General features: G+C 32.0%; 2 protein-coding genes across 2 annotated transcripts in view; both read left to right on the plus strand.

Moving 5' to 3' along the window:
- The window catches only part of LOC129948258 (ATP-binding cassette sub-family F member 2), a 380,395-nt gene that overhangs the window by 273,556 nt on the left and 88,271 nt on the right, over positions 1 to 18,568 (plus strand). The window lies entirely within an intron of this gene.
- On the plus strand, positions 5,416 to 17,891 carry LOC129948265 (very-long-chain 3-oxoacyl-CoA reductase). The gene is made up of 5 exons (XM_056059195.1): positions 5,416 to 5,835; positions 5,951 to 5,997; positions 16,955 to 17,030; positions 17,095 to 17,435; positions 17,508 to 17,891. Exons 1-5 carry the CDS (start codon positions 5,652 to 5,654, stop codon positions 17,838 to 17,840), a joined length of 981 nt encoding a protein of 326 aa, XP_055915170.1. The 5' UTR covers positions 5,416 to 5,651; the 3' UTR covers positions 17,841 to 17,891.

Here is an 18,568-nt window from a genome sequence, read left to right on the forward strand (position 1 = left end):
AAAAAACTGATATTTTACATTTATTTTTATTAAAAATAAAAGTTATGCCAATGATAAAAATTGTTCACTAGTTGATGTGTTATGAAGATGAAATGTTAGCAGTCGAACTGTTTGTTCCGAACACCAATTATTTTAATAAATATGATTTAAAATCATGAAAATAATATTTTAAAATCATTAAATGAAAATAAAAATGAACCAGCATAGTGTTCATGTGTTATATCTTATATGTCAGTATCTTTATTTTCGCTTGAAGTGACTTCGAAAAGTATTCGAATTATAAAATCGGTCGAATGATATAGAACCCTGAAAACAAATTAACTTGATTTTCAATTTAGATTTCGATTTCATTTCACTCTCATTTTATTTTGGGAACCTAGCCGTACTTGACGTTTATTTTATTTTAAAGAGGAAAGTTTATTATTAACAATGGAACTAACAACCAAATGGATTTTCTCTTTGTAATTCGCACATTTTCAACTGTATGTCCTCGATAACTTGACGAATCCCATCTAAATCAATTTTGGAGCATTATCGTGCTTCGACGTTAGACGGCTATGTCCTTTTCCGATCGAGTCTCTAATAACCTCTTAAGGAGTCCTATGCTTCCTGCATTAAGCATTGAAAACCAGTGGCAACATTGCCTTGCAGCCATCAGAGATGCCGCCTCTGAAGTGCAAGGTTTCACACGGCCACCACAGCGAAACCCCTGGTTTGACAACGAATGCCGGCAAGCGCACGCAGCGAAACAAGAGGCATACAAAACGGCGCTGCACAAAAGGACTAGAGCTGCTCGCGAGCTCCACGAGCAGAAGTGGAGAGAGGAACACCGGCTTCTTAGATGTAGAAAAAGAGAGCATGAGAAGGACGCGATCAAGGAGATAGAGGGATGTCACAACAGGAATGAGGTTCGTAAATTTTACCAAAAGGTAAAAAAACCTCCCAAGGGTATTAGCCACGAACCGAAGCCTGTAAGGACGATCAGGGGAACAACATCGTAGTAGAACCGCAGTCGACGTTGAGAATATGAAAAGACCACTTCTCCAAATTATATAACGGCGATGACGAACCGAATTTCGCTGTGAGGGAGACCTCTCAGCCTCGGCGACGCAGATCAACAATTCCGCCTACCCGACCTTGACGAAGTGAAGATAGCTATAGTAAAACAAAGCTGCTGGAGCTGACGGCATCGCGGCCGAACTATTCAAAGCAGCAGGTGATGACTTGGTAGGGGGCATGCATCAACTCATCTGCAAAATATGGTCGGAAGAAAGCATGCCCCATGAGTGGATTCTCAGCATAGTTTGCCCGATATATAAGAAAGGAGATCCTCTAAATTGCGCCAACTACAGAGGCATTAGTCTCCTTAACATTGCGTAAGATCCTCTCTGCCGTATTATGTAAACGTCTGAAGCCATTCGTCAAGAACCTGATTGGTCCTTATCAATGTGGCTTCAGACCAGGAAAGTCCACTATCGACCAAATATTCACACTACGGCAGATCTTGGAAAAAACCCAGGAACTTCAAATCGATACCCACCATCTCTTTATCGATTTTAAAGCCGCGTATGACAGCATCTATAGGGAAGAGCTCTACCGAGCAATGTCTAGTTTTGGCATCCCTGTCAAACTTATCCGTTTATTCAGAATGACGATGGAGAATGCACGCTGCTCTATCAAGGTCGGAAAAGATCTTACCGATGCATTTGATGTCAAAAAAGGTTTTAGACAAGGCGACGCAGCCATGCAATTTCTTCAACATCGTTTTGGAAAGAATTGTGCAAAACTCAACCGTCAACACTAGAGGCACAATCTTCCAAAGGTCCATCCAATTATTCGGATACGCAGATGATATTGACATAATTGGAAGATCAAAGCGTGATGTCAGTGGAGCGTTTTTGAGCATTGCGACGGAAGCGAAGAAGATGGGTTTAGTATATGGTTCTCATTTATGGCGCTGAGGCCTGGACCCTGTCAAAGAAAGATGAAAGCGTCTTAGGAAGCTTCGAGAGATTTTTGGTCCCGTACGCATAGATGGAGAATGGAGGTGAAGATATAACGACGAACTGTACGGGCTGCACGGCGACACTGACCTAGTTAGCATAAATAAAGTCACATAGCTTAGATGGCTAGCTCTTGTAGAGCAAATGGACATCAACGCTCCAGCCCGGAAGGTATCCGAATCCAATCCCTAGGGATTGGTTAAGACCTCAACCAACTTGGCTTGTGAAACTAGAGACAGCTAGCTAGGGACCAAACTGGCTGGAGACGCATGTTGGTTGGTCGGACTGTAGCGCCACCTTAAGTTAGTAAGTAAGTAAGAATAAATAAATTAACAACGCATCACAAATAAGCTGGACACAATTGTGGAGCCTTAAACATATTTTGCTACTGGAGCAAAGTAGAGACACAATGAAATTTATTTTTGACTCTGGTATTATACTGATCTACACGACCAAGTCAAAAGTTACAAAATTAATAAATTCGCAATTATTGACGTCATAAAGAGAACAAGAAGGCTGAATCGGAGCTGGGCAGGTCAAGTGGCTAGGCTTTAGGACAAAAGATGGATACAAATGACAACGAAATGGAGACCAGAGAACAAGAGACTAGCAGGACGACCCAATCAAAAATGGAGTGCCAATCTATCACAAATAACCAAAAATTGGTACAACGGAGACAAAAATTAAGACACATTTATAAATTTTTTAAAATTATACTTTATTATTTTATTTTTAAATTCAACACACATATTTTAATTTTATAATTGCATTATTTTATTACTGTAAGTTTTGAAATGTTAACAAAATATATTTGATATATTTATATAATAAAAACTTATAATAATAATGATAAAAATAATATTTAATATTATTTTGTATTAAGATCAATTTAATTGAACGAATAACAATCATGGAAAAATATTTTAACGTAACAAAATCACTTAAAATTGTCATCAAAAAAACATCCCAGAAAACATTGTTTAAAAAACGTTTCTGAAAAAAATTAAATGTTTCTGATGTATTTTATTCATTCCACACACATTTAAGAAATTGTTTAAGATCGTCTAGACCAAATAAAACATTTCAGAAAAAAAAAAATCGAAATGTTTTAAACAAGCTTAAAACCTAGCGATCGATAACCAACAGAGTATTGCAGGATTTCCATAGACCTCCAACCGATCTTCAGTCGAAATTCCAGTTTCTGTAATGGCATTGATTGTCAGCAAAATGTGTTCAAAGAAGTAAGTACATTTACTTGCATCCTTCATTTTATATACAACTATTATATGTTCTAGAACCCGTGGCGTAATGGTAAGTACATCTGATCTGTCATGCAATAGATCTTCAGTTCAATCCTGTGCTTTTACAAACTTTCTAGATTTCATATCCTGATAAATTTCGTTTGACATATTTTAAGTTTCTGATAATCGTTAAAAAAATAAGCATACGCCTTAGTGTACACTGTGTTGCACTTAAACACTATGGCATATTAAATGTTTTTTCACAGTTGAAGTCTACACAAGAGTTTAAGATGTTATTTTTTCTCTTAGTCCTAAAACATTAACCAGATTTTGAGTTTTCTTCATTTCGTAACCGATATTTTTTCTGTGGAATTTTTTATTTGTAAAATCGATTTATTTTAAGTTCATATTAGAAATTAAGAAAAAGTATATACAACAAGTAGTACCCGTGGCATGATAGTTAGTCCGTTGGACTGTCATGCAAGGGGTCTTGGGTTCAATTATTGCCTGTGTCACCTTAATCTAAAAAAAAATAATTTTCGCGGGTACTGCCTCTTGCGAGGAATTGACAAATCCCTCGAGAGTAATTCTTGTCATGAAAAAGTGCTTTCTCAAACTAGCCGTTCGGATTCGGCCTAAAATTGTAGGTCCCTTCTATTCCTGACAACAGTACTCACACCCAGGAATGGTTGAGAGTTTTAAGTCACTAGGCCCTGGTTCACAACGGACTGTTGCACCACCCCATTTGATTTTTTGATATACAACAATTATTCAAATCAGAACTGGACCTTGCCTTAAAACTGAGGCCAAGTCCATATTTTTGGGACCAATGGGGGAGGGGACATCCAGACTTTCAAAAATCGCTATAATTCCTAATTTTATTTACTTATTCTAAAACATGATCTAATCAAAGTTTTTAACTTGAAAATTGATGAATACCATGTCATTTTAATATATTCCTAAAATAATACATTTTTTGGAGAGTTGTACTTAAAAGAGTTAGGTTTAGACTTAACTTAAGTGCCTCAATTTCGTCCCTTTCACATTGCCTTTTTAACTTCACATCAAAAGTGATATTTTAAAACTTATTTCTACAAAATGTGTTCTTTATGTATCACAGTTTGGCATTCAATAAAGATAATACTTTACTAATTCCTAGACTCCAAAATTAATACAAAAAGAAATACTAAGACCCTAAACTCTCAATTTTTAGTTCAATTTTAATTTATGAGGTAATAGGTTTATTATGAGGCTAAAGATTTGGTGTTCCTAAAATGAGTAAAACATAGTTTCAATTGTAGGCTTTCTTTATTTTGCTACTTTATACGTTAATACAAAAATTGCATTAAGACTAAAATTGGATTAACACTAAACTGTAGAATAGAATTTGTTATCTAATTTTGAATATTGAAGTTCTTTTATGAAGCCTAAGTTATTAAAACCTATTATTTTTTATAAAAGAAACTTTGAAATGTACAATCGTTTAAACAAAATATTGCCTACGCCACTGTTAAAACCGCCTTCCTAAAGTATTGCACATTTCTTTGTCTTCACCCCTTATTTCCTACCCTTATCGATTTATATTTCACATGTGTTTGAAAAAAAACAAAATTCAAGATACCCCTAGTCACCAAAAACGATCGATTTAAGTTAACCTATGCGGTTTTTTATATTTATGTTTAAGTTTATAGCTCCAACATCGCTATCATCTATATTCCACGTTCATACCTACAATCTTGTGCTAAAGTACAGAATGTAGGTACGATAATATCTTTGAATCGCTTTTCTGTCACCAAACTACACAGATATCAGTGAAACAGCTGACCAAATGAAGCAAAGTTCTGAATATCACGCGTGCATATATCGCTCCCTAATTTCAAATGTATGGAAATAGGGGAAAAGCAATACCATACGAGTACTGGAACTGCTGATTACTGCGCATACCGCACACCATGGATAGCCCGGTGTTCTGCGCATATTTGTCACGTCGCCGACGACGACGAACGGCGACGCTCGTCGAAAACACCAATACTTGGGTATGAATAGATTCTGAATTTCATTAAGTTTTGTTTTTGTAGTTAGTATTCAGCAATCAGCTCAGTACAATCCTCCTGAATTTCAACTCAAATACAAGTACGCTAGCGATAAAATATAATTTTTTTCCATGGCAGCCAGAGAAAGCCAATGGGTCGTGGGGTAATAGTATTCGAATTACTTATTCCGAAAGGGAAGTTCCAAAAGCAAAGAACACCATACACCACTAGTGCTTTGGATTTTTTCAATACAATTTTTATTATTCTTAGTTTGTGATAACGTGCACGTTGGTCGTCTCTAGTTTTCGGGAGTCAAAAATATAAAATATTTGTTTTTTTTTCGAAATAGTTTTCTATTTTAAGAAACTGAAAAAATGACCGATAAATCGTGCGGTGCTCTTACCTCCTCCTCCTCGATGGGCATTACTTCAAGTATCGCCCTTTTAATTGTTTCCTATCATATTGTGAGAAAAGTTTTACCCTGGCTTTATTCAAATATTCTTGGGCCGAAATTCTTAGGGCCAAGGGTTGATTTCAAGCGGTTAGGGGAATGGGCTGGTATGTTTATTTTTAATATTTTGTTAAAAAAAGAAACAAACATTGTGAATAGTGTGTTTTTTTTCAAAACTTAAAATGCCTAATTAAAACATTATATCATCGTTTTTGTTTACAGTGATAACAGGGGCTACAGATGGTATCGGAAAAGCATATGCAAAAGCGGTGAGAAAATTGTTTTTGAAAAATTACACTAAATAGTTACCATAAATATTGAAGTACGAGGTCACGCCATACTATTTTTGTTATTTCTAACGAGGAAGGGTTGGTTTTGAATTCTGCTTTTGTTGTTGCTCAAAGTTGACTCTATGACCATAATCCTTCGAATTGTTGGGCTTGCGTTTATGATTTCATGACCTAACTTAACAAATTCAATTAATATTAGCGCTTTGTCATCTATGGATACCATTCTTTGAATGGACTCCAAATGTTGCCAGTATTTGTATTTTGAGCTGTATAAAAGTATTTTTATTTAAAAGACTAAAAACCAGTTCACAAAAATTAGAAGACGTCAATGTGAAATCTTTTATTGAGTGTTGTATTGATTTTTGTGCTGTAAAAACATGAATTATTAAAGCCATTAATTCATTGTAAACATTTTTGAGCTCGTTCTAAATTCATACCACCTGCAATTATTTCAAAAGTTTCATATCTATGTCTATAAGGATTTGAAAGGAATTGCTTATAAGGTTCCTGTCTATATAGAATATTAATCATTTACAACAATACAGATATTAATTGTTTTGAATTAAAAAAAGAAACATGACGTCAATTCATTCACATAATAAATGATTTGAAATTGAATTGGATCATGTCGGTCATTTGATAAACTTTGTGGTTTTATTGATTTTACTTCATTAGAATATTTGAAAAAAAAACGAAACATACAAACATTACACCTACGTACCTTTAAAGCAACAACCTCTGTTCGTTTGGTTCAATATTGATTTGTTTTGATAAATATGATGCGCTAAGAAAATGTAATATATTTATCTTGCGAAATGTATTTAAAACATTTTTCAACCACAGAAAGAAGATGGTCTTGAAAGCATTACATTGTTTAAGACAAAAAGCCGATTGAATGAAGTTTCAAATAAAAACTGTAGGAGATATTGACAAGAGATGGACAAAAATATTAAATTAAATTCAAATAAACCAATTTGTTTCGTGGTCTTTTAAAGAAGTTTTAGAAGAAAAAAATGTTGCATGACCAAAAACATACGATGGTGCATTGTAAAGATAATTAAAAAATTCGATTGCAAGAAAAGCTTATCTTTTAAAATGATTAGTTTTTATCTTGTTGTTTTTTTTGGGAACAGAAAAAGATTAAAAAGAAACCTTTGGTATATGGTTCTTATTTTTAATAATATATATATGACATTATGAATTCAAAGTCATCAGAAATATACAGATTGCAGTGATCACGTACATATGTATAAATGTTGAAAATCTTATTAGCAAACAAAAAACAACCACTGATTGTAAATGGTTGCTTATTTAATTCTTTAATTTAAAACATCCAATCAAATTTAACTACTTGCTCAAACAAAAAACTGCTCATTCAAAACTATACTAGAATTTTGTTTCCTTCAAAATAGTTTTTAAAAAGTGATCATTAATCAAAAAAATACACTAGTAACTAGATATTGTATGTGGTAATCAAATTACACTTTTTCTAACATTTTTGGTTACTTCAGTAAGAATTTGACTTCAAGATCAATGTACCACGTCAAGTTTATGAGATAAAATATTTTATAATTCGAAATAAAAACCTTAAATGTTTTAGGCCTTTTAAGACTATTTTTTTGCCAAAAAACTGCGAAATGATTTTCCAAGTCACAATCCCTTCTTCCGTTTAAAAATGTTCAGTATGTTTCGTATTTTTCAAAAAAAAAAATCCCAATTGTCTTGTAAGTCTTCATGTCCCATAATTTAACTTTAAAAGAACGGTTCTTGACACAAAAACGTAATATGGTTTAAACAATTTTCCATCCTATTAAGAATTCGTAGTGTTAACATCAAGTTCTTAGAATATATTGATCAAAATATAAAAACAATGTTGAAAGCGGGTATTTCTGAGCTCAAGCACATATTGCTGAAATCCGAGTTTGGATTCATAATCAACACTAAGAATTAACTTCAAAACGAATTATTCAAAAACATAAAGGAATCAAATTCAAGATTTTTCAAAACTCCATATAACATCAAATGAAGACCCATAAGTAATCTCTTAAGAAATGTGAAATTAAGACAACTTAGTAAGATACTAAAATCATTTAAAATGTATTTAGAAGAAAAGAGGCTGGGTTGCATCCACACTGATAACTTCCCATCCCGTCTGTAGTAGATTTGTCTTGCTTAAAAGGTTGTCTATATGTACTCGTATCAATTTTTACCAAAGTTGCGTACTATTTTTTTGTAAATTTTATTTTTTTATGAAAAAAAGGACTGTTGGATTTTTATATACAAATTACTGAATATCGAAAACAATATTTTCTCTGAAATAAAATAAGTTTGAAGCCAATATTTTTAATTTTTGAAAAGCTATTTGAGTCGATAGTAAATTATCACCAAGTTTTAGTATTGTTTTTTTTTAGAGTTTTATTTTTTGTAAAAAAACATTCAATTCGATTTTTTTCAAAATTGTGTCGAATGTTGAAAACAACATTTCTTACTATCTCAAATTTTTGAAAAGATATTTGAGTCGAAAATCAATTCTTACCAACTTTTATTAATTTTTTGTTAGGTTTTTATTTTTTGTAAAAAACAACTGTCAATTCGATTTTTCTCAACATTTCTCAGAATGTTGAAAACAATATTTCTTATAAGATAAAATAAGTTTCAAGCCTAAATTACAAGTTTTTGAAAAGATATTTGAATCGATATTAAATTTTTACCAACTTTGAGTAATGTTTTTTTTAGATTTTTATTTTTTATAAAAAAAACTGCCAATTCGATTTTTCCCAAAATTGTATTAGATGTCAAAAACATTATTCTTCGTAGCAAAAAAATTGTTTTTGGAGATGAAATCATATTTTAGTCGTAAAATTTATTTGAAGTCGATATCTCTTCTTGTTCTTGAGCTATGGACGACAAAAAAAACTTGGCGAACGTACGTACACAAGCACGCACAGACCTTGAAACGTCGATAAATGTCAAAATTTTCAATTTGACAAATCGGACCCATTACAATAACTGCCTATGGGAGGTTAATAAAGATTTGTACTTTGCAAATATGTATATCATTAAATTTATTGTCAACGGATATGTTATGTTTTAAGTTTTTAACCTAACCTTTAAAAAGCCATTTTTGGTTGTTTTAAGCATTTTTGGAATGGCATATTTTAAAAATCTGATGTGGAAGAAAGGTGAGACTTAAATCCAGGATATTTTGGTTTCCTTAAAATCACTTTATCATGTCAGATTTTTGAAGTAAAATTGAAAATGGGTATTTTGTTGTATTATAATTTATAATCCAAAATTGGTGTACTTTAATTAAGTATTTTTTGTTTGTGGGAGGTAAAAAAAAATAATTTTGTTTTGCCGGTCTTTTAATGAAAATACGCAGGAAGGGTTTTGTTTCAAGATGGGCAAAAAATTAAGTTTACTAAAGTAAATATAGAGGTTTCATTTTGAAAAAAAAAGAAAATCAAACGATGTTTTCTATGTGCAACACAAACAACAACAACAAATCTTAATTTTGCAAGTAAAGTTTCCTGAAAGTGTTATTTCTCAAAGAAGTTCTTTGTAAAATCATCGTACTCTATGTTTTTAAGAACTACGTTGCTTTTCAGAGGTATATTTAAAACAAAACGTGATGGAAAATGTATTATTACCTGATAATACGATTAACCTAATTAAATGATGAGGATAGGAACACTGAACCAATACAATAAGACTCAACCATATACATCCCATCATGTAAATTCAAATTCATCATTGGTAAGAAAATACTCCAAGAAACCAATGAAAGGTGGATGTTTTGAAAGCTGTACCACGGCCAGGAATCTATGGCCCAAATTGGACAAAACAAAATCCCATCAAAATAATCATCTAGGTGATAAATCTTGACGAATTCTTGTAAACGCGATAATAGGTCATAACCTATTGGATTGACATAAAAAGACAATGGATGCAGTGGCGAGAAAGAACAAAAAGACACATCCCACTTCTTATGCTACTATCCAACACTTTTTCACACTAGAAACAAATTTTTAGGCAGATACTTCTTCAATAATCTTGAAGAAATTTCACGAAGTAGCCTATTGGATTTCATCAAGGAAGTTCAATGCTTCAGAGTAACACAATGAATCCTCATTGGTCTAAGTGTGGCGATATTCGTTATCAATCGTCAGCCCATCAACCTAACCGATATTATTTACCTACATGGTTTTCCAAACCAATTTAATTTGTTGATTACTTCTATAGATTCATTTTAAATAATGTCAATGTGCAAACGTTTTATTTGTCTTTTTCGTGCTATGTCTAGAATATTAAATGTAATTTTGTTCTACCGTTAAACTATCCCAGAGGTATTTGCACCTATGTACATAATAGTATGCGATATATGTATTCGTATAAGTCAAACACATTGAAACACATTAAGTAAGTAGGTAAGGTACCTTGAGAGACCAAGACGTATAAAATATCTACCTAGAAAATTTTTGTTTATTTTTTATTTTTTTTAAAGTTGGCCTACAGAAAATTAAGTCAATCAAAGTTCATTGAATGAATTATTCGATTACCATCGATCGCAATTGACTTTAGAATAATTTTAAATTCTAGATCGATACAAAACTGTAATGAATTTTAGTTTTTCTATTTAATTTATGTAACCCAAGCTAGGGGGCTATGGGTATTCTATTTATAATTTTATTTTAATGGAATTTGCATTATATTTATTTTTTTCTCATGCCTTACTAAACCTATGACCTATCAACTTATCCAAATTTGTGTTTATTGTATTGAGGCACGAAAACTACTTCTGGAGCTATAACCTGGTTACAAAATTGCTTACTAATGATAATAACATAATATTTGCATGCACCTTGCACATTTTATACTTAAATGTTTTAACTGAAATCTTAAAGTAAATATGATTGTTGTCTAAAGCAACATCGAAAGTCAGTAAGTACTCGTACCTTACCTATTTGTGTCTATACCCTTTCTACTTTTTTCATATTTTTACATTTTTGTTCTTTTATACATTTTTGCGGAAATGTTAGAACTTTGAATTTAAGCAAACAAAATTTAATGAATATTAAGCAGGTAATTGCTCTTTTCAAAGTTTCAACTGCATCTTTCGATTTGTCATTAAGTATTTAAATTGTTTGTTTGAACTAGGAATGCATTAATATAGCTTGAACAAAAAACACTTACAACTTAATTGAATTCCGAAAATAGTAGGAAGGTATAGAATATAATGGGTTATGAAAGTGCATAGATTATAATTATATCCACACTTCCTAGGCTTATTGTTTATTGGTAATGGAAGTTTTTTTTTTCAAAATAAAGTTTTGCAATCAAAAAGGAAAATGCACATCAAGATTGAAGTGAATTTATGGATTCCACTAGCTACGGCCGCAACGACGACGATAGGGTCAAAAGATTTAGATTTTCCCAAGCTTTGATTAGTTTCATATTTTTATGTTTATCATCATCAGAACGTAGGTAGGTATGTAAGAATATAGGTAATAAATAAAAGATGAAGCTATGGATTTTAAATCGTTTACTAAACTGACGCATGCATGTGCATTTAAAAGTTAAAACTGAAAAGATGTTTAGCTACTAGCATCAAATGGTTCCATTAATACATTTTGATAGAGGAAAGGTATGTCATTTAACAATGGAAAACGATACCACCCAAATTGCCGACTCAGCACCATATCCTTTTCATGAAGATTGTCATAACCAATTCGCTCATTTGCTGGTTTATGTCCTCGATAAAATCACATATTGAAGTTAAGGCTTTGAATGGATTGTGGTGCATTAGCATGGAACTTATCTTTCACATATGGCCCCAAAGAAAAACGTGTTGAAACACAAGATCTCGGTGAGTAGTTAGATTGATTACTTCTTTGAGAAATGACCCTTTCAGGAAACTTTACTTGCAAAATTAAGATTTTTTGTTGTTGTTTGTGTTGCACGTAGAATACATCGTTTAATTTTTAGAAACGTCGTAGTTTTCAAATGCCAAATGTCGAAAGATGACTTCCGATTTTTCAAAACGAAACCTCCTTATTTACTCTCGTTAAGTTTCGTTAAATGGGCTTAGAGTTTCAAGTTGTTTGAATTTATCAAAATCCACAAGTTTCAACTTAAGTTCTGAACTTAAAAATTTCAATCGACTTAATTTTTTGTCCAACTTGAAACAAAACCCTTCCTTCGTAATTTTATTCAAATACCGGCAAAACAACATTATTTTTTTTATCTTCCACAAACAAAACAATACTTAATTAAAGTACAACAATTTTGGACTGTAAATTATAATATAAAAAAATACCCATTTTCAATTTTACTTAAAAAACCTGACATGATAAAGTGATTTTAAGGAAACCAAAATGTCCTGAATTTGAGTCTCACCTTTGAATTTTGTATCAGATTTTTAAAATATGCCATTCCATAAATGCTTAAAACAACCAAAAACGGCTTTTTAAAGGTTAGTTTAAAACATAACATGCCCGTTGACAGTATATTTAATAATATACATATTTGCAAAGTACAAATCTTTATTAACTTCCCATAGGAAGTTATTGTAATGGGTCTGATTTGTCAAATTGAAAATTTTGACATTTATCGACGTTTCAAGGTCCCTAGAGTTGCAATAAAAGATTTTTAGAAAGATGTCTGTGCGTGCGTGTGTACGTACGTTGGTACGTCCGTACGCTCGCGACGTTTTTTTCGTCGTCCATAGCTCAAGAACCAGATGAGATATCGATTTCAAATAAATTTTGTTATACAGATAATAAGGCAGAAAGATGCAGAAAGGGCTCTCAAGAAAATTGCGTGGGTGTTTTTTTACCATAGCAGTTTAAAAAAAAGTGAAAATTTTGGTTAACCCTAAATATCTCATGAACTAATGACGCTAGACACTTGAATTTAATTTTATATAATATATTGTAACGTGATATCAATGAAGTATATTTTTTGAAAAAAATCCATCTAACGGTTTTTTTTATAAATCATAAAAACTGAAAAAAAAAATTTGTCACCTCCAACATTTTACGACTAAAATATGATTTCATCTCCAGAACAATTTTGTGCAACGAAAAATAATGTTTTTGACATCTGATAAAATTTTTCGAAAAATCGAATTGACAGTTTTTTTTATAAAAAATAAAAATCTAAAAAAAAACCTACTCAAAGTTGGTAAAAATTCAATATCGATTCAAATATCTTTTCAAAAACTTGAAATTTAGGCTTCAAACTTATTTTATCTTATAAGAAATATTGTTTTCAACATTCTGAAAAATGTTGAGAAAAATCGAATTGACAGTTTTTTTACAAAAAATAAAAACCTAAAAAAATTAATTAGAGTTGGTAAAAATTTACTTTCGACTCAAATAGCTTTTAAAAATTAAAAATATTGGCTTCAAACTTATTTTATTTCACAGAAAATATTTTCAATCGACAGATTTTTTAAAGTTTCGTTACGATTTTTTTCCTTAATTTGGCTTCTTTCAATAAAATTAATATTTTTGTATGGCTCCAGAAGGATACCCCCATAGAACAGTTATCAATCATTTTTATTGTGCACAAACTCTTTAATATTTTATGATCAAAAACTCATTGTTTTTATTTTTTGATTTTTAAAAATTATAGAATTTTTTTTCGACATTTGATATCTTGAAAAAATGTCTTCATTTGACTCCATCTTAAGTTCTGAAAAACCTTGAATGTGCATAATTTCTTTATTTTTTTGAGTAATTTAATTTAATAGTTAATTTTTAATTCCACCTCTAAATCGAACTCTAATTTAACGTTTTCAACATTATTTTTTTATTTTTAAAATACATATATTCAAAAACTTGATTTTATAACCTTTAGAACGACTACGAATTCGTAAATTGCTTTTATACCGTTTTGCGTGTTTAAGTTAAGACCGTTTTAGCATAAATGCTTTAGCGTTTTCTTTAAAGGTCTATGTTTGGAAGGTGAAGAATTACAACTACTCAGGAACTTGCAAAATAAACAATATAGTGATGTTTTGCAAACGGAATAATAAAGTAAGGGATTGTTAATGTGAGAGATCATCACGTATTTTATGGAAAAAAATACAACTTCACGAATCTACATAGCCTCGAATTATAAGTTTTAATTTTCCAACATATAAATACAACTTTAGGCTGTTCCCAGAAAGCAGACACACATTTAGATTTCAATTATTCACTGAAATTCTTGGATACATTTGGATTTCTTTTTTCACATCCTAGCTGTGGTTGGATCAGCTTTTAAACGTAAAACCATAACAAAAAGGTATCCGGATACTTTCTATCTTAAATTTAACGCAGCCATTTAACGTTATGAAGAAAATTAGAGCCGAAATCGAAAGAGTACTTCCTCTTCCTTTTAAAATTTTGTTTTATATCTACTATCCTTATCCAACTAATGTTACTTTAATATTTTGCATTTTTCCTTTAAAAAATAAAAGTGGCCATAAATAAGTTCACAATGTTTCTCAATTGTCTTAAAATGGTCGCTTAAATGTACTTATAATTCAGTTTTGAGTAAAAACACCATTAAAATTCGGAGGCGTAAATAAATAATAAATATATTGGGTGGCGCAGCAGTCCGTTGAGAACTAAGGAGTAGTGACTTACAACTCTCAACCATTCCTGTATGCGAGTACTGTTGTCAGAGATGCAGGGGACCTACAGTTTTAAGACGAAGCCAAACGGCTTATTTAAGAAAGCACTTTTCATGACAAGAATTACTCTTGGAGAATTTGTCAATTCTTCGCAGGAGGCAGTACCATGAAATAAACTTTACATGGAATAGGCAGGGATCGAACACAAGACCTCTCCCATGGCAGTCCAACGACTAACCATCATGCTACGGGTATGGAGACGTATCTAACTGATGTAAAAAAAATTGGAATTAGTTAATTAAAATGAAATTTAAATACAATTTTTGACATTTCTACTTGTAAATGTATCTTCATGGGTGAAAATGGGCCTCAATACCGAAGTGGATGATTTTTCTACGAAAAACGGGATCATTTAGATGAATTACAAAACTGAATTAGCGAACATTTGACATTGCTGTGTATTTGAGTTCTTAGTTAACTGATTAGATGTCGGTCGTGCCGACTTTGACATATTGAATAAAAACAATGGACTTCAATGAGGCAATCTGAAATGTGACCTCAAGCTTTGTGCTCGCTTTTGATCGTTAATATGTATCTTAAGCTCGAGCTTAAAGGCCCAACAATAATAGGCATAAGCAAACATAAGCTTATGTCAAAAACCCAACGAAAATTCACTTAAGTTTGCGAAATTACTGCATAGCCATAATGCAATTTTGCTCACGTATCTACATGTCAGATTTTACTTATGCCGCGAGCGACTGGGAGAGCTCTTGCTTAAGGCCCAACTATAATAGGCATAAGCTAGCATATGCGCGCATAAGTAAACGTGCGAATACAAAGAATCTCAATACGAGTGAACATAATGGAGTCTGGCTCCGTTTCGTTCAATTTTTCTCAGTTTCGTTAACTTAAGCACACTTAAGCAAGAGCGATCCCAGTCGCTCGCCGCATAAGTAAAATCTGACATGTAGATACGTGAGCAAAATTGCATTATGGCTATGCAGTAATTTCGCAAACTTAAGTGAATTTTCGTTGGGTTTTTGACATAAGCTTATGTTTGCTTATGCCTATTATAGTTGGGCCTTTAGCTGTGCTTAAGTTAACGAAACTGAGAAAAATTGAACGAAACGGAGCTAGACTCCATTATGTTCAGTCGTAATGAGATTCTTTGTATTCGCACGTTTACTTATGCGCGCATATGCTAGCATATGCCTATTATATTTGGGCCTTAATGCTCGAATAGATCTATTTTCTATTTTGACAGATGACATTTGTAATATTTTTTGTTTTATTTCAGATCTGTTTGATTTACACAAAAATAAAATAAATTAAAAAAATTTAAAATACTTAAATAAGAAAACTTTCTTCTTATCTCTCAAGGTTTGAAGCTTAATTACGTTTTGCAAACTGTGATTTAGCCATTAAGATCAAAATCTCTATGCAAAAAAGTGTGTTATGTGGTCTGCTGATATTGATTGACAAGAAACCGAAAACATTATGTCTTAGTCTACTACAACGGGCTACTTTTTATGCACGCATATGTTATGGATTCCTAACATCGCTTACTTGCTACAGCAGCTTAAATTTTCTAAAAGTTTTAGTTTTTCGCAATGTTTAGTTTTGCAAAATACTCACCATTTCTGTAATGAACTTTATTAATTTAGGCGAGTTGTTGAAGCGCGCATTTTTCTTTTTATAAAGTAATTTCACATTGTGTTTGAAAGACATTAAAGCTACTTTCCAAAACCTTTTCAAACACCAGTTCTTCTTCTGCAAATAGAAGAGCCATAAATCACTTTATATGGAGCAAACTCCATTCTTGAAACGCAAATGGTTAAGAATTGTATTCCAATTAACGATCGTTAAGTTAAATTCTTGACACTCATATAAAAATAACATTTATAAATTTGTTTAAAAACACACAAAAAAATTGTCGTATCAATTTGGCTTATCAATTTTTTGAAATTTGGTATCATACTTTTATTGCGGTTATTTTTATTGCCCCTACTTCACAAAGTTACCGTCTTCATAAAGAGCTGATGTCAACTCTACCTTTGATGTAAGTTTGTTTATTTTGTAGATATTGAGGAACTTTAAATTTGTAACCTTTTGATGGCATTAGGTTCTTATATACTTTCTTCGTGGTGCGCTTTTATATATATTTCTTCAAAATGTCTTAACGTAGTTATCAAGTTGGTAAATGTTTTAAAAACACGAAATTATTGCTGTCCAAAAACTTTCCCAACTGTAGGGCATAACTAATATTCCTTCCAAAAACTAAAAGATAATGACAAAACAATTGTTTTCTTCTTACAGCTCGCCAAAAAAGGTCTTAATATCGTGCTAATTAGCCGATCGTCATCCAAATTAGAAACAGTCGCCAAAGAAATATGTAAGCCAAATTTTATTGTTTACGAAGTGATTTGATTAAACTAATTAAAAAATATTTAATTTAGCTGATGAAACCAAAGTTGAAATTAAAACAATTGACATAGACTTTACTGGAGGACCAGAAATATACGAAAAAATCCAGACAAATCTCGAAGGCATTGATATTGGTGTTCTTGTCAACAATGTAGGCATAAGCTACCACCATCCGGAATATTTCCTAACCTATACCGATGATAATAAAACATTCCTTCGGGACATAGTTTCGGCAAACATCCATTCTGTGACTTATATGACCAAAATGATTTTGCCAAGATTGGTGGCCAAAAAGCAAGGAGTTATCATTAATGTTTCATCTCTTGCTGCTGTAATTCCAAATCCACTCCTTAGTGTCTACAGTGGAACGAAGGTACGATTATTAAAACCATAAGCAAATTAAATGACGTTTTTTGAACAAAATTGAAATTATGTACAATTACAGGCTTTCGTGGACAAGTTTAGTGAAGATTTACAACAGGAATACAAGGATCAAGGTGTCATAATACAAAGTGTTCGACCGGGTTTTGTTGCTACAAATATGTCGAAAATTCGCAAAACAAGCCTTATGACGCCATCAGCGGATTGTTATGCAAGCGCAGCCTTAAAGACCGTAGGAATTTGTGGTCAAACTACTGGATATTGGCCTCATTCTGCGATGCAACTTGTTATTGACACTGTTTCATCGGTTTTGGGAAGAGATTTTGCACAAAACATGGTTTTCAATCAGTTGAAAGCTACGAGAAAGAAGGCTTTGCGTAATGCAAAGAAGAATTAAACGAGTTTATGTTTTAGTTAAACGCAATTACAAACAAAATATTAAAGAAAATGAGCTCGTGTTTTTTTTAATCATCACATTCAATTCAAACTAGAAATATTCACGAGCCATATAAGAGCTTAAAAGCAGGAACAACCAAAAAGTTTTATGTTTTGGAAAATGGGAAAAATTTCAAAGGAAATTACATTGCATATATATAAAAGTCCGTTCCTAGAGCCATTGGTGATTTATTCAGAATCAAGATTTTCACGGCAGAATTTAAAAGATTTGGGGACTATTTCGTATACAAACCCGAAAAGCGTAATACCTAGATCTATTTCTACTCTGCATTTCTGTAATTGTCAGTCTCAACATTTTGGTGGTTTGATTTGTTTATTTGAACTTGACAAGACTTAAGACTAAATATGGAATAATTTGAAGTAAAGTAAGGTGTTTAAAGTTTAAACACAACTCAATCTTACTTACACAACTCAATCTTTCTTTAGAAAATAGGGAATCGTTCAAGAGAAGATACTGGGCTTAAGGTTTCGAATATAAAGATTAGATGCAAAAATAGTTGGGGAAAGCATTCCAAATTGTTAATGTGTGGTTACAAAAAGAATCTCAATACTTGACAGTTCTTCCGAATTGAGTTCAGGGGTAAGCCAATGAGTGCAATCCTGGAAGTGGGAATATCATGGCTAAATTGTTTGAGAGGAGGAATGCAACGAAGTAATTCGACAGAATAT

This window comes from Eupeodes corollae, chromosome 2, assembly GCF_945859685.1.
Source record: "Eupeodes corollae chromosome 2, idEupCoro1.1, whole genome shotgun sequence".
Classification (NCBI taxonomy): domain Eukaryota; kingdom Metazoa; phylum Arthropoda; class Insecta; order Diptera; family Syrphidae; genus Eupeodes; species Eupeodes corollae.